Source organism: Nicotiana sylvestris, chromosome 7 (genome assembly GCF_000393655.2).
Source record: "Nicotiana sylvestris chromosome 7, ASM39365v2, whole genome shotgun sequence".
Classification (NCBI taxonomy): Eukaryota; Viridiplantae; Streptophyta; class Magnoliopsida; order Solanales; family Solanaceae; genus Nicotiana; species Nicotiana sylvestris.
The window spans coordinates 120,701,769-120,722,924 of record NC_091063.1 but is presented as its reverse complement, the minus strand read 5'-3'; the positions used below and the strand labels follow the sequence as shown (position 1 = coordinate 120,722,924).

General features: G+C 37.5%; 1 protein-coding gene across 1 annotated transcript; it reads left to right on the top strand.

The window, feature by feature from the left end:
• The first annotated feature begins 15,782 nt into the window (after window positions 1–15,782).
• LOC104211939 (uncharacterized) lies at window positions 15,783–18,053 on the top strand. Its single transcript, XM_009761081.2, has 2 exons — window positions 15,783–15,947; window positions 17,277–18,053. The coding sequence occupies exon 2, from the start codon at window positions 17,282–17,284 to the stop codon at window positions 17,993–17,995; it is 714 nt and encodes a 237-aa protein (XP_009759383.1). The 5' UTR covers window positions 15,783–15,947; window positions 17,277–17,281; the 3' UTR covers window positions 17,996–18,053.
• Window positions 18,054–21,156: the final 3,103 nt, after the last annotated feature.

The window sequence follows — 21,156 nt, the reverse complement described above, 5'->3', positions numbered from 1 at the left end:
TGTGACAGAAGGGAGTGGGATGCCCAATTTTGGGCTTCTCTTGCCCATAATTGGGCCTCTTTTAGTTCAAATTGGGCAAGAAAAATAAGACAAAACCTTCTTACTTCTTTAGAATTAATCAACACTAATTAAATATTCAAAATATAAAATATCAAATGACCTCAAATTAGATTAAGATGGAAATATTTTTTCATTTTCAATATTACAATAAAGTAAATAAAATAGGTTAGAATCATATTAAGAATTAAAATAATGTCCTTGTAGAAATACTAATAACCTAAACTAGATAGAAATAAGATAAAACGTGAAACTATTTTTTGTATTTTTCATTTTTTGTGCCTTTAAAAATAGAATTAAAATTAATAATAAATTGAAATTATATAGAAATAAGCTCAAGTAATATTCTAAAAATACTAGGACTATTAAGGGTAATTCTAATGTGCGGGTCAAAAATTACATGTCTACAGTTGACCCTCTTTGACGGGAAGCACGAAGTGTTTCCAGACAAAGAACAACAAGACATGTTTTTGATCCGACCCTTATTTAGAGAGACTAGAGCTAAAAGAAAAGAGAATATGACTGAGCCCTAGTATCTGAGTTGCCTACATATCCTTGGCTATAAAGGAATCGGGCCACGTGTAGTTCGAAGTGAGAAGAGTGATGGAGTACCGAGGTGGAGAGTCGAGTGAAGTGCCGTTGAGGTTCCGGTCTGCGATTCCTGCCATTACATAAAAAATAAAAGAAAAAATTACAGCTATAGTAAAATAAAACTGCAAGATCCTATCTACTTCGTGTCTTGAATCTTCCTTGAATCTCTACTTGATCCTTCAACATGAAACTGAAAAATGGACCCTGTTTTTCGGGTGGGCTCATGATGCTCCTCTAACTTGAACTTGGAAACTAAAAGTTGACCCTGTTCTGCAGACGGGCTCCTGATGCCTCTTAAATTTGAGAATTGAAAGTAAATCTGAAATGAATTCCCTCATTCTCCAGGTGGGCGCCTGATTGCCAAAAACTTGAACTGTATTTCCTTATTCTCCAGGTGGGCGCCTGATTGACAAAAACTTGAATTGTATTCCCTTGTTCTCCAGGTGGGCGCCTGATTGTCAAAACTTGAACTATATTCCCTTGTTCTCCAAGTGGGCGCTTGATTGCCAAAACTTGAACTGTATTCCCTTCTTCTCCAGATGGGCGCCTGATTGCCAAAAACTTGAACTGTATTCTCTTGTTCTCCAGGTGGGCGCCTGATTGCCAAAAACTTGAATTGTATTCCCTTGTTCTCCAGGTGGGCGCCTGATTGCCAAAATTTGAACTATATTCCCTTGTTCTCCAGGTGGGCGCCTGATTGTCAAAACTTGAGTTGTATTCCCTTGTTCTCCAGGTGGGTACCTGATTGTCAAAACTTGAACTATATTCCCTTGTTCTCTAGGTGGGCGCCTGATTGCCAAACCTTGAACTGTATTCCCTTGTTCTCCAGGTGGGCGCCTGATTGCAAAATCTTGAATATTTCCCTTGTTCTGTAGGTGGGCACCTATCATTACAACAAAACAGATAAAACAAAAGAAACTTTTCTGCCCCAGTTTGGTATCTGGGCACATCTGTGAGTGTTAATCGAATTTTGTTACCTAAAAGATCTCTAAGAATTTAAAAGCTATATCCCATTATCCAGGAGGGCCCTGAAAACTTCAAATTAAATCTCATCTTAAGAGTGACAACTTTAAAGCTAAATTATATTTCCTAAAGGTAGAACTTACGCTAAATCTTGTTATCAATGAAGGTCTTGAAATTTAACTAGGTCACATTATCCAGGAGGGTCCTGAGAACTTTTAAAATCAAATCCCATTATCTAGGAGGGCCCTGAAAATTTTAAATTAAATCCCATTATTCAGGAGGGTCCTGAAAACTTAAAACCAAATCCCATTATCCAGGAGGGTCCTGAAAACTTAAAACTAAATCCCATTATCCAGGAGGGTCCTGAAAAGCCAAGAATGAATTTACCTGAGCCATGCTCTCTTCTTGGAGGATTTTGAACAGAATTTCTTGCCCCTGAACCATGCCTTCATGATAGGGTCCCTGTTGATTAACAAATTTTCTTGCCCCTGTTTCAGACAAATAAAATTTTGTTAGTTTGAAAACATGGTGGTTAGTTTGGGGCATCATTGCTGAGTGTTTGTTTCTGCCACTGCCATGCTTCATTTTGATTAGCTGCTTCGGGCCAGCAAGGAGTTGTTTGGCCTTTTGATTGGAATTGGACCACAAAACCTCTGAATGACCTGAATCTCTTACAATTAATTGTTGCATTGTGTTTTCATTCTGAAAGTTGTTGAATCCTTGTATTTTCTCAAAATTCAAGATTCACTTGAGTGCCTGAACCTCAGTTATCACCATACTACTTATTCTAAATCATGTCAATTGTGATGTGCCTAGCCGAACTCCGCTTTATGCAATTTAGAAGCTGGTAGTTGGCTTTGGAATCCTTTCCTGCTTGTTCAACAAGGGCTAACTCGAAAGAGACTCATAAAGATAGACTCAAAGAGCAAAGTGAAATGATTTTTGGCAAAAGGAACAAAGGAAAATTTTGAACCCAGATGACTATGTGAGAAGAATGGGAAAAAGAAGACTTATCTGAGTGAAGCGGCTAGCTCCAATGATCATGACATGCATTTCGGACTGATCAGCCTAATCCGTCCAACTAATCATATTTTTTAGTTCATGTCATGTCTTCATACTTCAAACCATGCTTTCACTGATCCAAATTCTCTGTCAAGTCACGAGCCTCATTCGACTTGTAGTGCCCCGAAGGGTTTTCACCAACAAGCCTCTCATTTGTTCATCTCTGAACTCACCATCACCTTATGGTGCCCGCAAGAGTTTTCACCAATAAGACTCTCTCATTTTAAATTTTCTCTCAGCTCACCATTGCCTTACGGTGCCCGTGAGGGTTTTCACCAATAAGACTCTCATTTAAAATTTTCCTTTGTGTCTATGAAAAAAGTGTTACCCATGATGTAAATCATACCTCTATATCGCTTGACTTGGCATCCTCAAAGATTGATCGAAAGGTCTTTCTTTGGACCGTAATATAGGCTTTTGGACAGGGTTAGAAAGAAAGGGTGCCATGAAGGCTCAAAGTAACTTAAGATGAAAAAGGGTTCAAAACTACAACTTTTGGAATCAGATTTTTTTGCATAACCAAAACTTCTGCCCCAGTTTCTTTAGGTCTGGGGAATTTTGGATTTTTTTTAAGGGACCGAACCATGTAAGGCTGCCTATGTATCCTTAAAAGGAATCAAGTCGAACGTAGTTCCAACAAAAGTTGTTTGTTTTTGTTGCTTTTCTTTTTTCTTTTCTCTCTTTTTTTCATTTTTTTATTTTTTTCATTTTTTCTTTCTTTCTTTTCTCTTTTTTTTCCTTTCTCTCTTTTTTCTTTTTTTATTTCATTTTCATTTTTTTCATTCTCTAATTCTAATCCTGATTCCAAAAGAGGGTTATGAAAGAAAATAAATAAGGCTCAAAACGGGTAGCAAATGATGTAAGTGTTTGGGTAGCGGAACAAAATGCCTTCGTCATTTCAACTTTGAACATGCTAAGTACAAAATGCAATTGAAGATGAGCAAAGAACTCATATATAATATCTCTCGATGGCATCAACACAAACAGAAAGTGCCGATGGGCAATACCTTTTTCCCAATGAATGATCCTTGCCAATTCGAAGCAGACTTGACTCAACCTTACCTTGATGTGGAAGAATGCATTTCAACACTGAATGATCTACCTCAAACTGTTCGGGAGTCATTTCCTTGTTGTATGCTCTTATCAACCTCTTGATTTCCCAGACTAAGGGCCTCAGTTTCATTCAATTCAAGCTTCAGGCTATCTTAAAATGTGTGAATCTTTAATCGTTTCCTCAAATGCATCTTTTTATCATATTCAAAACTATGTTTCATTATTCCATGATTAGATTGGTTTTCAAGATCTGGCTAAAAACTCCGCATGTATGTCATGTCACCAGAACTGGCCTGGAGAGAACTATATACAAGAAAATAACTAAACGAAGACTGCAAATAACAAAAAAATAAAATCTCATTTGACCAAAGGATGGAGGGGTTTTGTCACAACCCGGATTTTCCGCCCTCGGGAGTCGTGATGGCACCTACTAGTGAAAGCTAGGCAAGCCAACCAACTGAACTATTTATCTTGTTTCCATTTTTAATCCGATAACAGTTAAGAGCCAACAATTAGATAACAATAGAATTGAATAAGCGGAAGGTTGCATTGTAAAGTTTTAATAATATTGCTAATACCAATCCATAACAAATCTACCCAAGACTGGTGTCACAACTTCAGAGACTGTCTAGGAGTACTACAAATAAAGGTCTGAAAGAAATAAATACAACACTGTCTCCGGAAATACATGAAAGAAACAGGAATAGTAGATAGAAGGATACGCCAAGGCCTGCGGACGCTTGCAGGACTACCTCGGGTCGCCTGATGAACAAGAAATATCAATCTCACTACGGTCCGAAATCTACAGCACTGGGATCTGCACAAAAGAGTGCAGAGTGTAGTATCAGCACAACCGACCCCATGTGTTGGTAAGTGCCTAGCCTAACCTCGGCGAAGTAGTGACGAGGCTAGGACCAGACTACCAAATAAACCTGTGCAATATAGCGTACAAAAATAATAGGAAGTAGATAACAATGATGACAACAATGATCAACCAGTGATATAAATAGCAAACAACCAAAACACCATAAATGTTTCTCAACAAATAATAAATACAAGTGCAATCAATTAATCAAGTCCTTCAAATATAAATCTTTCGCCTATAAATCCTTCAAGTAATAATCTCTAAGATAATATGCTTTTCAATAAATATATTTCGAATATATTTCCTTCAAATAAATATCTTTCAGATAAGCATCTTTCGAATATAATTCTTTCGAGTAAAGGTCATCTTGTGACACCTCATTTCATAATCATAAATAATATAGGTCTCAGCCCACTTTGATATTTTCACGGCACCTCGTGCCCATATTTATGTCACAACCGCACGGACAACTCACGTACCATTAAATAAAATCATAATATTTTCCCTGGCACCTTGTGCCCACATATTTCTGTCTCACATTGCACAACGATATTCTCATGTTACTCAGCTCATAGTTTCCATAACCCAATACAATTAAGAATGTTCAAGGAGCCTCATTCACTTAACATAAAGTAGAGTACAACTTCCAACCCAATTACGAAATCAACAAGAAAAGATGAAGTTATTTTTAGAAATTATTTGATAAAGAAAATACCATTTTCAATTAAAGTACAATATCGAAGGAATCATTACCTTTAATACGAGAAATTAATAAATCAAAACATAGTAGAAATTCCTTTTAAGTAAAGTACAACCTCAAACGGTTTAAGGAAACTTTAGTTGAGAAATCAATTGTGTTAAAAATCACAAGAAGTAAGGGCAAGGAAATAAATGAAATCACCCCAAACAATAATCACAAGAAGTAAGGGCAAGGAAATAAATGAAATCACAATAAAATCCCGGTAAGGGAACAATAGTACAACAATCAAATCCCGGCAAGGAAAACAACATCAAAACAATAACATCCCGGCAAGGGAGACAATATCATGATTCTCTCTCTCCTTTCTTCTTTCACGTTTACTTCCCAATTCTATTCACAACTTGAGCCAATGTTCAACAATTCAATTCTCAACTTGAGCCAATGCTTTACAATGTTCAACAATTCAATTCTCAACTTGAGCCGATGTTCTACAATGTTTAACAATTAAATTCTCAACTTGAGCCAACGCTCTACCATGTTCAATTAACAATAATACTTCCACAAGTCATATTCTTCAATAGAAATTATCATATAGAGCATATACAATACGAAACGCAGTCACATTAATCAAAGTATAAGACTCACGGGCATGCTTGACACCAACGTATAGATACTCGTCACCATGCCTATACGTCGTACTCAACAAATAACACATAACAAATACGACACAACTCCTAATCCCTCAAGCTAATGTTAGACCAAACACTTACCTCGCTTTGCAACCAATTCAAAATTCCAACAAGCCTTTGCCTCGCAAATTCGTGCCCGAAATTCTCAAATCTAGTCATAAACAATTCGATTCAGTCAATAAAAATTATAGGAATTAATTCCATATGAAATTCTACATTTTCCATTAAAAATCCAAAATTGTACTAAAAATTCGCCTGTGGGGCCCACGTCTCGGAACCCGACAAAACTTACAAAATCCGACAACCCATTCAACCACGAGTTCACCCATACAAATTTTATCAAATTCCGATAACAACACGACCTCTAAATCTAAAATTTCATTTTTGGAAGATTTTGCAAAAACCTTAATTTTCTTCCATTTAATTCCGAATTAAACGATGAAAATAACCATGGATTTATGTAATAACACTTTCGATTATAGGACACTTACTTGAGTTGAAATCGTGAAGAACACCTCAAAATCGCCCAAGAACCGAGCTCCAAAAATCCCAAAACGAAAATGAAGAAAATGAGCATTTTTGATCCTTAAGTTTCTGCCAATCCGTCACTAAAGTCCATTTTCATCACAAAAAGTTGTCACTAAAAGTCCACCAGAAACAGCTTTGCTAGCCATATGCAATCGATCATAACCTTCTGTACAAATGTCCGAATGACGAATGGTTTAACTCTATGGAAACTAAAATCCAAGGGCTACAAACTTTATGTTTTGCATATTTTCGGATTCCCTATATATTTCGAGATATAAGCTTCCAAAGTAGCCTCCTCGCATTAGAAATATCTGGGAAATTTCAAAACAGCTTTACCAACTCTTATTTAATCGATCATAACTTTCTGTATAAATATCCAAATGCTTAATGGTTAAAGTTTCTGGAAATTAGAATGCAAGGGCTACAACTTTCATGTTTTGTGCATATTCAGATTCCTTATATATTGCTAGATATAAGCTTCCAAATTATGCTCCTCGCATCAGAATTTTCAAACCTTGCTGTCAAAATCCAGCAAAGTTAAATTGGCCTAAAAATGGCCCGAAACCACTCCAAAACTCACCCGAGCCCCTCGGGACTCTAACCAAATATGGCAACATGTCCTAGAATACAATACGAACTTAGTGGAGGATTTAAACCACGCTAAACAACACTAAAATTCCGAATCGCGCCATGAATCGAATTATGAGTTTTCAATTCTTCTAACTTCTATATTCGATGCAAAAAGCTATCAAATCAAGTCCGATTGACTTCAAATTTTGCACACAAGTCCTAAATGACATAATTAAGTTATAACAATTTTTAGAACTGGATTCCGACCCCGATATCAAAAAGTCAACTCTCGGTCAAACTTTTCCAAAAATCTTCTATTTTCCAACTTTCGCCAAAATGTGCCGAATTGTCTTACGGACTTCCAAATCCAAATCCGAACATGCTCCTAAGACCAAAATCACCATACGAAACTATTTGAATCATCAAAACTCCATTCCAGGGTCGTTTGCTCAAAAGTCAAATCTCTGGTCAAACTTAAGAAATCTTTAGCCTTAGATTTCTAGATTCTGTTAAATGAAGATAATTTGATCTAGGGACCTCCAAATTCGATTTCGGGCATATGACAAAGTCCCAAATCACGATACGAAACTACCGGAATGGTCAAAACTTGGATCCGGATTTATTTGCTCAAAATGTTGACCGAAGTCAACTCAGTTGAGTTTTAAAGCTCTAATTCATAATTTAGTCTATTTTTCATACAAAAACCTTCCGGAAAATTCTACGGACTGCGCATGCAAGTCGAGGAATTATTGATAGCGCTTTTTTTTAAGGTCTTAAAATACCGAGATGATTATTTCATTTAAAGATGACATTTTGGGTCATCACAGGTTTGAACAGCAGGATAAGATCTATATTAAAGCCCTGAAACAACCCTAGATGACAGACTTAGAGACGCAAAACTAACTAACAAGACTCCTAGAGATAGGTAAAAGAGGATAGAAGGGTTTGAACCACCAGAACAAACAAGATAAAATCTGGGCTATAACTCTGCAATAATCGGATAGCAGAAAAGATGTCAAAATAAACTGCGAAGACTCCTTCCCGATGAGAAAATGAGGTTCTTTTTAATTACCAAACTCGAGATCTTAGCCACTGAGTTGCACATCAAAATTACTGGGACCTTCACCAACTCCAATCACATTGTCTTTACCATGTGGCTCATTGACTCCTTTGAACAACCTTTCCTCATCACTAACTATTGAATTGGCGACGAACCACCTAAGAGATCTTGCCGCAAATGACTCACTAAAGAATTTGAAAGAACCCACACATTCTTTGTCATTGCAAACCATCCCAACAATTTGTGCATTGTCATGTACATGTAGAGGAGTATGTGTGACACTTGGGGTATTACTACCTTGGACTACAATTATCCCTTCTTGAATCATTCTTTTTATCTCCCTTTTCAAAGCACGACAATCTTCAATGTTGTGACCTTGGACATTAAAGTGGTACATGCACTGTACAGTAGGATCAAAACCTTTTGCATACGGGTCTGGAGTATAGCCGAGGAGCGACTCAATTATGCCAGAATGTTTTAACTTTTCAAACAAGCTTGTGTAGGATTCTCCGATTGGCGTGAAATTATCTTTCTGCCTTTGTTTCCCTCCATGCCTATGTTTTTAGGGTTATATGGCTCCGGAAAATGCTGTGAAGGCACACAATAATTTTGGGATGCTGATGCTCGCCCTAGGGAGTGACCCAATGGTTGAACAAATTGCCAGACATTATTCGGAGGATAATACTGGGTGGATTATGTGGAGCTTGGGGATATTCATGGGGTCAGTATTGAGGCTGAAAGCATTTAGCAAGGTTTCCTACTGGATCATGTCATTGGCGGGGCTCAGCAACATCTTTTCTATCAATCGGAGGACTGATCCCAGCAACATGTTCGTTCCAGCTGAACCAAAACTCCCTATAGCCTTCCTTGGGTTTCTTTTCTATTTGAGACAGAGAGGAGCGGTCTAGGATAATGTCTACATTGTACTGATAATGCCGAACAAAATCTTGAGCCAAGTCACCCCATGCATGCCACTTACTAGCGTCTTGGTGGGTGTACCACTCCAGAGCTGCCCCACTCAGACTCTGACTGAAATACGCCATCAATACTTCATCTTTCCTGCAAACACTTCTCATTTCACTGCAATAATCCCTCAGATGGGCTACTGGATCTCCATGCCCATCATATATATTAAGCTTTCACATTTTAGACTTTATCAGCTTTCTAAATATCTCATCATGCTCCACTGTCTTAGCAGGATTTGCAGTTTCACTGGGAGGCTCAAAATGAGGAGCATAAGAGTATGGACCCGAGACCTTGAAAATTAGTTTTGGAGCATAGTGTTGGACATCGGGGACTCTGAACACAGTCTCGCTGGAGGATCGGGGAAGAGTAGTTGGTGGATGAGCTACACAAACACGAGTGGTCAAACGAGTGGGATATGATGTGCTTTTGAGGGGTGGAGTGTGAAAAGGTTGTGGAGAGATATCAGCAGCAGTGGAAACTTGGGCCTGTGAAAATGGTGAGATAGTTGTAGGGTTTTCAGTGTAGTTAGTGGGAAATGAAGGTGGAGGATGCCCCCTGATCCAAGACTGATACATTTCTTCCATCTGCTGTTTCAACCTTTAGACCTCCTCTTTTAATTCAGACTCCGACTCCAAAAACTCCCTGGGGGGGGGGGGGGGTCAACAACTCCTATGTCCAAGTCTTTGCTAGCCATGGCTACCTTGCTCTTTGACCTTGTGATGTATGGATGAATCGCCAAAGTACCACAAACTAACCACCCTCTGTTGTGATAACAATGAAAGTAACAAAAAGAAGCAAAACAAAGCTAACATATTAGCGTTAGGGCATTTATCATATAGAAATATCACATTGCGTGCAATGCACCTAGAAAAATTAACAGTTCTAGAATGACTTCGAGGGTCACAAGGTCATTTGGCACCATCCCAATTTTGTTCATTTCAACCTTCTTTTTTCTTTCTTTTCTAGCACTTCTTGGCTTGCTCATCTTTCTTCGTCTTTTTCCTTTCTCATAAACACTCCTTTCTCTCCTCTCACTTCTCACATCCACAATTTTGCCTTTTTTTTTTTTAGTTTTTTTTCTAAAAAAAAATGATTCGATCGGACCCTATGTAGGTTGCCTACGTATCATATTCCACATGAATCAGACCAAGCGTGGTTCTGGAAAATAATGGACAAAATAAACTAAAACAAATCTTTTTGAATTTTCCATTTATAACTTTTTTTGTTTTTCAAATACAAAACAGGAAGTACAATAACAAAAGACACGAAAATCTTAACTAGATTGACAGACTCGATACTACTGTACAAGACTAATAATTAAAAGACAACATAAAATAGACTAAAAAATAAAAAATTTCCTCAAGCAGCTCGTGCATACAATGGTCTTGACTAGAATGGTCTTGGGGTATTTGTCATGCTCAAGCTATAGCAAATTGATCCATACCTGAATGGGAAAAATAAGATCAAATAGAGTTAGTGACTGAAGACACATGTGATGCCACGACACCTTCTATTAGACACATGCAAGACATGATTAAGGCTATTTTTGCAAAATGACCTACGTAGCCAAAATGTGGCTATTAGCTCAAAATCAACAAAGATGACCTCAAAGACATGGACATACCTCCCTAAGGCTTATATGGATTCAAACTCCTAATAATCATAGCCCATAATTAATTTGCAGAAATGACCCATTTTGCAAAAACAACCGATATGGCCAGAAGTGGCTAAAGATGAAAACTCAAAAAGGAAGGACCTTAAAGTAATATGACACCTAGTTGTGGAATCAAAATCTAAAGACATGGGTAATTGAACCACTTTTGCAAAAATGACCCCATTTTGCAACAATGGCCGATATGGCCAAAAGTGGCTAGACATAAAAATTCAACAGGAATGGACCTTAAAATTGAGAGGACACCTTGTTGTGGGCTTAGGACTCTAATACATGGGTTAACAAGCCATTTTGCGAAAATATCCCTATTTTGCAAAAATAGCCGATGTGGCCAAACGTAGCTAGGCATGCAAGATTTGGCTAAGACACCGCGAAGCCAAGAACCTAAGACACTAGGAAGACCGGACCCTATGTGGGTTGCCTATGCATCCCGCCCCAAAAGACGAGAATCAGGTTCGCGTAGTTCGGGAAGATTGGACATGGGAGAAAGTTTTTTTTTTAAAATGCAACTAGTTTGGAAAACTATATTTTTTTATCTTTTTGGAAAATGATGGAAAATGTAAAATCTTTTTAGATTTTCTTTTTCTCTTTTTTTTTATTTTTGGAAAACTATGAAAGAAAAATGTGAGTGGGCCTTACTTGCTTCGTTTATATTTAACCCTCAAATATCCTTGGTCCGCCAAATGACCCTTTTACCCCTAAAGAGATGCAACATGTAGCACATAGGGATGATTAAATGTCTTTTTGGGCCATAAGCTTATTTTGACATAATTTGGATAGGCCTCCTACAATGGGACGCGGTGCCTGAGACCGAAACCTGCTAGGTTTAAATGATATGATGAAAATAAGCATGACCTAAAGGCTAACCTACGTTTGGGGTTAACTAGACAAGGCAATTCGGGGCGGCACGTGGTCGATGGCGGCTGCTCTAGCTATCAGTTCACTCTACGCTCCCACACCACCTCCTAAAGACACGAGTGACTCACAATTTATAAAGCAATAACACATAAAGAAAAAACTGTAAACAAATAAGCAACTAGCAAATAATAAAATGAAATAAAATAAAAATTAAATAAAGCAAACAAAACACATAAAAACCTCAACCGAACATCCTAAAAAACCAACAAGATCAAGTACTAGCTCGAACATGCAACTCCCCAGTAGAGTCGTCAGAGCTGTTACACCCTTTTTTTTTTTACCAAACCTCACTAACCCTCTTAAAAATATAAAAATATTTGTAAAGCTCAAAAGGATTTTTAATTAAAAAGTGACAAAATTGTGTTCAAAGGAGGTAACTCAGAGTCGCCACCTGCTATTGGTTTCGGTATGCCAGGTCACCGTTTTTAAAAGCGATTTTCCTTTTAAAACACTTTGGACTCCAAACTAAGTCTGCACCAGAGATTCGGATAAGGGGGTTCATTTGACTCGGGGAGAAGGTGTTAGGTACTCCCCAAGTCCCGTAACTAGTACGGTTGCGCACATGATCAAGCTGGCTTTTAAAATACTCGAATTGAGGTAATAAACACTGAAATGGAAAAATTAACACAAAAGAGGATCGAGGTCGTCCCCACCTAATAAAAGAAAAATAAAAATAAAAATAAAAATAAAATACTGCAAGCTCTACTTTTGGCCTCCAAATACAAGTACTACGGGGCATTCCCCAGAATAAAATATATACAAGTCTTTCGGGCCATTCCCCGGATAAATTTAACTAAGGGAACAACCTCTCGCCTCAAAATTAACAGAAGTCTTAATGCTTGCCTACCCAAATGTGATCGGTCTAACACATGCTCCTAGCGGCTAATGTAAAGAAATATACTAAATAAAAGAAAATTAAATAACAGAGAATTCAATCCGTGCTCATTTCTTCTTAACAATTTTCATGTATTTGGTCAAACCCAATTCCTAAAGTATGTGAAAAATATTTAATTATCTAATGAGCTGGCCAGCCCAACTTCCCACAACTCATACGCATACCAAACATTCATCCAATCAACCAAAATAAACACATACAAATAAACGTCTAAGCTGATAAGCGTTCAACGTTGAACGAGTAATAAAAATAGTAAAAATATAAACCAATATAACATTTCAATCACACAGAAAGAAGAGGATGAAGTGAGTTAAAACCTATATGAACAGTTTAAGAGTTAGTATGCCACTTTCCTAGATGTTGCTATTACATGAACTTACAAAAAAAACCATTTAAGGTAATTTAAACAATATCAGAAGTGAATGTGGATGAAATGTAATGCAAATGATGACAAGACTTCTGCCAAATACTTAAACTATTCTCAAGAGATGAAAATGAACCTTCAAAATATTTTCAAATATACATCCTATTAAGAGTTAATTCCACTTTATTTTTCCTACTAAGTGATACCAGCTTAAAGATGGAAATATTCAACAGAAACTTTCCTGGCTAGTCATATGAATAACAAGAAGTCCTAGTTCAACACATGTGAGAAGGTGCAGATCTGTTTCAAATCATAAAACTAAAGAAAATTTAACAGAACAATGAATCACGTGCTATACAGATCACTGGAAGGCATAGCTATTAACTTTCAATTCTAAGAGTAATTACCTAAAATGATTTTAAGATCAATTAATACATGATTTTGGAAAAATCAACTTGATCATTCAGCCAACCTATTTCATGTGTAATCCTAGGAAACAAGCAAAAATACTCAAAGGAGCTGCTCATACACGTGACATGCATACAGTTCTTAGAAAGCGAAGATCAAAGTGCACTTCGACATGAACTAAGGATGCAAATTGGTAAAAGTGCCAAACAGAAACTGGCAAAGACAAACGAATCGAGGCATTTAATAAGTCAGAGACGAATCGATTCAGCCCATAAACTAGACTAAAATCCAAATATTTCAGTTTTTCATTTACTCACGCTCAAATATTTTAAACGTCAAGCAACTTATCAGATAGTAGGAATAGAATTACCAATCTAAGTAAATTTTCAATAGCTCTACCACACTTCCAATCAACACCATCATCCAACAAAAGTAAGAAAGGTATATGACACCTGAAGTGAAATTTCCAATATATTGGTGTCTAATAGAAGACAATACAAGCAGAAGATTGAATGACGAACTCAAATGAAAATGAATGGAGAAACGATGAACGAATCTAGAACCGCGAGCTTAAACCTCGATCGTCAAGTGAACCTCGACTTAGTTAAATCTCCGTCTCTAACAGAAACCAGAAGAAGAAACTCATTTTTTTTTGTGTTCTCTGTTTTCGAAATCGAAAGAATAAACTAAAAAGAAACTCTAATATTTTTTGGGATTTTTCGATTTTTTCGATCAAGACTAAAAATTAGAAAGCAAAATTGACGAACTGATTTTGAAGTTGTCCAAGAAAAATAAAAGAACCAATCTCTTTCTAATGAACCCTAGACCCCTATTTTTCTGATTTCTCTCTCTCCAAAAAGAAAAACCCCAAATATATACTCCATCTCAAAACTTCTATACTTCTTCACCAAAAAATCGCGTGGGGACCTCAAGCATCCGAAAATCTTTCTAAAGCTCAGAAAAATCCAAATCTTTATGAAATCCGAAAATGCTTTTTTTTAGAAGACAGATTTTAGACAAGTGGAAACCTAGGATCAAAACACTTTAATCCTACGACCTCCAATTTTTCAAAAACCGTCTGAAAAGAATTCGTTGTCAAGAAAAAGAAAATTCCGAAGGAATATTCGAGTGAGTGGGGGGTTTGTTACATGTCAGCCCACGTGGATGAAAGATAAGGTGAGGGGGGACCAGTGCGCATGTGAGACCATGGTGGAGTTGTGGTGGTTTGGGCGCGACAGTGAGGCTTAGAGATTGGGGGGGCCATTTGGTTAGGGATAGAGTTAGGATGTTCTTTAGGGTTAGGGTTTGGGAACATATGACTTTTATATGGTAAGAGGATTTAATGTTGGCCATTGGATTTAATGAGGTGAGTGGTTGAGATTTAATTAAAAGTGGGGCAGGTCAAGGGTGGATCCGGCGGGTCTGGGTCAAGGTTAAGGGAATTGGTTATTGGATTTAATAGGATTGGGTTAAAGAAGGGAGCGGGCTGTCCGATTTTGGGCTTCTCTTGCCCATAATTGGGCCTCTTCTAGTCCAAATTGGGCAAGGAAAATAAGACAAAACCTTCTACTTCTTTGAAATTAATAAACACTAATTAAATATTCAAAATATAAAATATCAAATGACCTCAAATTAGATTAAGATGGAAATATTTTTTCATTTTCAATATTACAATAAAAGTAAATAAAATAGGTTAGAATCATAGTAAGTGTCACACCTCCTCTTTCTGCCCCCGGCGAGGGTGCTTAGTTCTTGTGAGGCAAAAATCACGTGCTCACAGTAAAAATTAAAATAATGTCCTTGTAAAAATACTAATAACCTAAACTAGATAGAAATAAGATAAAACATGAAACTATTTTTTGTATTTTTTATTTTTTGTGCCTTAAAAATAGAATTAAAATTAATAATAAAGTGAAATCATATAGAAATAAGCTCAAGTAATATTCTAAAAATACTAGGACTATTAAGGATAATTTTAATGCGCGGGTCAAAAATTACAGGTCTACAGGCCTACATGGAAGATCGTCAATATAACGAGCTCAAAAGCCATTTTTTTGAACTGAAATCAATAAAGAAGAAAAACAACAGTAAATATTTTTTACAATTTAAAATCGGGAAGAAATTGAAGAAAATAAGAATTACCTACAAGAGACATCAACCATCTTCAATATCTACACTTTAATCGACGAGATTTGGGGAAAAATCTACATGTGTTACTCTTTAAAATGTCTGGTATTATGAAGGGTGGAACAAAATTAACTCGCAATGTTTTTAGGCAGTAAAAAAACATATGTTTAATTTAAGTGTTCAAACATATTTTTTGGATAAGTTTAATGGCATCTCTATGCATTTTGCCTAGATCTAATTATAAAACAAACTTGTGCAAAGTAAACATTTATGTCCGAACGGCTAATTAAAAATTAATGAGCAGTAACGGAAGAAGACTAGGATATGACCCTCCTACTTCTACTTTTTACTGTTCTCGACCAAAGGACTAGCGCTCCACGCTCTGGTTAAAGTTAGAACTCTCTCTTTCAGTTCCATTTTCCCGGCTGCCGGTTTCTGCAGATCGTTGCCTATTCTGAGGTAAAACTGTTAACTTTGTTTACATCTTCATTTCAATTGTTGCATTACACGTGCTAGTCTTCGTTAGGGTAATTCCAACATTCTCCTTTTTAATGCTTCCCCAATACCAATTTCTTTTCTCTTCATCTGTTTTGGGTGGGCCTTTTTCCTGTGCTACTTCTCTTCGATTTGGTTTCTCCACCTTCGCTAATTAGGGCTTTGCCCTTGTAGGACTTAAGTTAATTGAAAACAATTTACCTACATTAATCGGAGCCCAAACTTCTTGAAGATTGAGTTCACCCATGGTTTCGTGATAATTTTGCTTCCTATTAATAGGGTTTAAGTTTTTTTTTTTTTTTGGGTGCTCGCTGCGTTTGTTTTCTCTGCATTTGAATTCTGGAGTTTTCCAAATTCTTTAGTCCTCAACCTGCTACAATCAAAAAGTAAGCTTACATATCAAAAGAGAATAACCAGCCTTTTCTGTTGAATGCTTGCAGCAATTAGGAGGTAAAGTAAAGGACTCAGCAAGAAAGACTATATTTTTAAGTTCCTCATAAAAAAAGAGTACATTTTTAAGTTAAAACCTCCCATTCTCCCGTTCTTTCTCTTCCATGCCATAAATTGACCCCTTTGAAGCACTTGGTTATATATTTGTGCTTCTCAAAACTTTGCTGCCTCTCTTGAGCCAAAAAACACTTCACTTCCTATCCATGACTTAAGTATTTGGCACATAAGCAACATAACATGGGCCCACTCTGAGCACATAATCCACTTTGCCCAACCCAGCATTTGGGACGTCTAATGACTTTTTGTTCAAGATCACTCCTTTCCTAATCCCAATATGTTCAACTTACAGTATAATATAAACCATGTGTCAATCTTTTGGTTTATTTTAACATGAAGTTATTGTTTCATTGGTTTTATTTGAATATACAATCTTTGTGGTGGTCGTCGATTGGTATAATAGCTGCCTTATGCAGAGTTTCTGGAAGCATCTGTAATGAGATTATCTGCATTAGTATAACTTTGTCATAAATTTGGATTTTATATTTGAATAGTGATCAATATCTGAATGTGATTTTGGGAACAATCCTATTACTTGGTGAGACGTCACTACTGGCAGTGGGTTGGTTTTAATCAAAAAGACTTTGGAACTCTCAGTTGCTATTCACGTGTGTTTTTAACATTTGGTTTCTCTTATGGGTGGTCATGTGATTAGAGCATGGTAGATAAATTGCTAATCCTCCAATTACCTATTTAGAGTTTGTGCTTTCCTTCTGTTGCTTAGACCTTGGTTCATCGAGCATACTCTTCATATCAAAACTCTAAGTTCATTAGTGAATACTGCAGGAATAATGGACACCTATGTCAGTGCCAATGGAAAAGAGGGGGATAATTTGTCTCGGCATTCCATTGTTAAGAAATTGAAGGGCTGTTATCAGTATCCAGGAGTGGAAATTGTTAGAGCATTGCCTCAATTGCCAACAAAACCATCTGATTCTCTCGGTCCAGTCACTCCTGATTCCATTCGGGAAGGTGGTGACCACGCAGATGTGTGCTGGTCACCAGTGTCTTCTCTTCCGAGGACTCTTTGCTTCAATTCTCAACAATATGGCAACCTGGTTTATTCAAACGAAGGAAGTCCACGAACTCCAAAGGGGTTGGTCTTTAATCCATTTGCTCCTGGACCAGATGAACTCATGCTTGCCCCGCAGTGCAAGAAATATTTAGGAGATTCACGAACCAAAGTGATGCGTCAGCTTAACTTTGAGGAGTTGCTGAATTTTGATAATAGTGTTGATCATACAGACAATATGGGATCCGTCTCAGAGGATGAGATGCTATTTGAATCGTTGTACAATTCTCTTCTAGAATTTATTTCCTCAAAACAAACAGAGGGTCTTCAGGCTAAAGCCTCAACTCCACTTTCAGATTCTGATGGATACAAGACACCTAGCTATGCACCTCGTCTTAGTGGAGTTGCTGATACTTGCCCCGATGCTCCTAGGAGGCCTGCAAATCGATTTAGAAATATTGACAAGGGATTATGTAAAAAGCTTACATTTTGACATATCTTTATGTTGCAATGTAATAATAACTATGTGAAGAAATCTGGGTTCTCTACAAGAAGATTGATTCTAGTACATGACGACCTCACGCTTCTTTACTCTGGTCACTAGCCTCAAATTTGGATGTCGTAGAGCATTAACAAAATATTTAAATTTTTTACACGATACTTCTAATCTAGCATTTACTTGTCATTCTAAGAGTTGTTGTACTAATTATGTAGAATTCAGTTTCAGCATTGAGTGGTTGTACTCTTGTAGTATAATAGTGTGTAGACTGTAGTTGAACAATATGTCGAGCTTTTATGCTTCCAAAACTAGTCGGTGTTCAGCACTTGGAGAAGAAGTTTGTAGTAGCCAAATACTAATGTATTTCCTTTCTTTTTGGTACATGTCTTTAATTAATGATGTAGAAGCCATGATTAGCTATTGTGTACATTCTACCCTACATACTCTTATTGTGGGTATCAATAAAATTATCTTTTACTGATTAAAAAAAAAAAAGAGCTTGTAATTCATGGATTTAGAAAGTGCATGTGTGCTGACCTACTGCCTTGGTTGAAATTTTATGTTCCTTTTTCTTATGTATTTTGTCATGCCGATAGTGTTGACAGTGGATCATGTCAGGGAACCCAATGGTAATTCGACACAAAGAAACGATGGCAACATGTTTCTTAATGAGCCCTCCCAATATTGATGCCTTCCCAGGAATAATCGTGTTTGTTTTCATCACAAGTTTCCCAGCTTGTAAATCTTTGACCAGCCATCCTATGTAGGACGAGAAGGAATCGACCGTGAGCATCAGTTGGCAAGGAATAGTTGTGGAGCTGTGGGCTCGAATGAAACCTGGGTCTAGGCTGACCGATCCTACCTGGCTATTTCTATATACATGACTAAGCATTTGCCTACCCTGTGCCTGAAGCTTGCTTTATTTGGATTGTCAAACTGAATCTTAAGGTCCACGGCCATGCGTGTGGCAAACCCTTTGGACAGCTACAGATGACAGCTTAATTGCGAGGTTCCTTAATCCTTAATATGGTTAATGCCAATATCAGAACTAAAATGCAGAGTGAGGAATGGCAACAACGATGGCAACAGATACAGTCCACCAGCGTTTCTTTGTGTCTATATCTAAGAATTGGAGCCTTTAGGTTAATCTCCTGCCATTTAATTATTGCCTAATGGTGCTTTGGAAAAGAAAAGAAATAAAAGAGTATTTGATACGTAACATGCACATTGGTGTATTTGTCCAAATTCAAAGCTCATATCTATGTTGTGCGCTTTCTTTTTCCCTTTTCTTTCCCGCTTCTGGTGCTATGTAGCTTTCAACCAAATGAGCAAAAATGTGGATGTTTGCTTTTTGAAAGAACATGTTAATCTAAACACATTACATAACGCATAAATCATAAATAGAGAATTTACTCGTTCGTCTTTGCAGAAGCGGAAGACAGATGATCTACGGCTGGAATTATTGGTCGGCGGTGGTTGTCACGGTGTATTGGAGCAACCCCCAATTTCACAATTTAAGCCCTAGTTAGATTGAGAGAAGACTAAGTGAAGTAAAATGCTTCGTATTTCAGTGTCTTTAGTTGTATACTGTATGTGTACTTATGGGAAATATTAGGCTTAACTAATAATCCTATTGGGCCTTAAAGCACCCCTTATGGGTGAACCCAAAATTTCCTATATTTCCCACTCAAACATAATGGGAGTGCTCATCTAGTATGAGAAACATATTTTCATCTTATCTCCTCAATCATTCATAAAGGGAAGTACACCGTGCGACCAACATACTTGAGAGCTAAGTGCTATACATCTGTTAGGAGTATAAAGCCTCTTGTCGAGTGCAAACCTGCAAATAGCTCATAAAGTATGCAGTACCCTAGATCATATGAATCACATTTTGATATAATCTCAAAATCTCATGTATAATTATTTCTTGTATTCATGATTATAACGGGTGCACCAACGAATACAAATAAATGAGATTCCATAAATGATCTTCCTCTTCTCATGATCCCCTTAACATCAGTAAGACTACTTGTGACGACCCGAAGGGTCATCACCGTAGTTCTTCCTTGTTCCGCACTTTCGAGGCCTTGAAAACCTTGCTTTTAGTTGCCTCGATTGGCGTGCGCAGTTCGGGCGCGTAGCCGGAAAGTTTTTATGTTAGAATATGTGAATTATGTGAAACATTTGATGAAATTCGATATTAATATGCATAATATTGACTTCGGTCAACATTTTGGGTAAACGGACCCGGACCTGTGATTCGACGGTCCCGGAGGGTCCGTAGAAAAATATGGGACTTGGGCGTGTGCCCGGAATTAAATTCCGAGGTCCCAAGCCCGAGAAATAAATTTTTTGTGTGAAATTGTTTTCTGAAATTAATTAAGGAAAATGAAGAAGAAAATTGATCAGAAAAACTGTGGTATCGGGCTCGTATTTTGGTTCCGACGCCTGGTACGAGTCTTAAATATGTTTTAAGCACTATCTGTAAAGTTTGGCTAAAAACGGACGTCATATGATGTGTTTCGGACTAAAAATGGAGAATTTGAGTTATGAAAGTTGAAGAAAGAAAATCATGTGTTTGAGGCTTGATCCTATGTATATGATATTATTTTGGCGATTTGATCGCACGAGTAAGTCCGTAAAATGTTTTTAAGGTTGTGTGCATGTTTGGTATGGAGCCCCGAGGGCTCGGGTGAGTTTGAATGGGGCCCGAGAGGTCTTGGACTTAAGAAAATGCAGGGTCAGGTGTTGCAGACACCAGTGCGGCCGCGGTCATTTTCGCGCGGTCCGCGCTGGAGCCACGCGGCCGCGATGCCTTTCTGTGCGGTCCGCGTGGCTGAGTCTGAGGGCTAGGGTTTCAGGTTAACCAGTGCGGCCGCGCAATAAAACAGTGCGGTCCGCGCTGGAAGGGTTCAGAAAAGCCCCAATTTTTCTCCCACTCGGCGCGGCCGCAACACATTTTTGTGCGGTCCGCGCCAGGTCCTCAGAAAGGTATACAAGTTCGGAAAATCTCAGTCATTTTTCACTTTTCAAAAACACAAAACCTAAGAGGCGATTTTCCAAACAACTTTTCTTCTCCAAAACGATTGGTAAGTGATTTCTAACTTAACTTCTTTATCCCTTAACATCTTTTAACATAATTTCAACTTCAA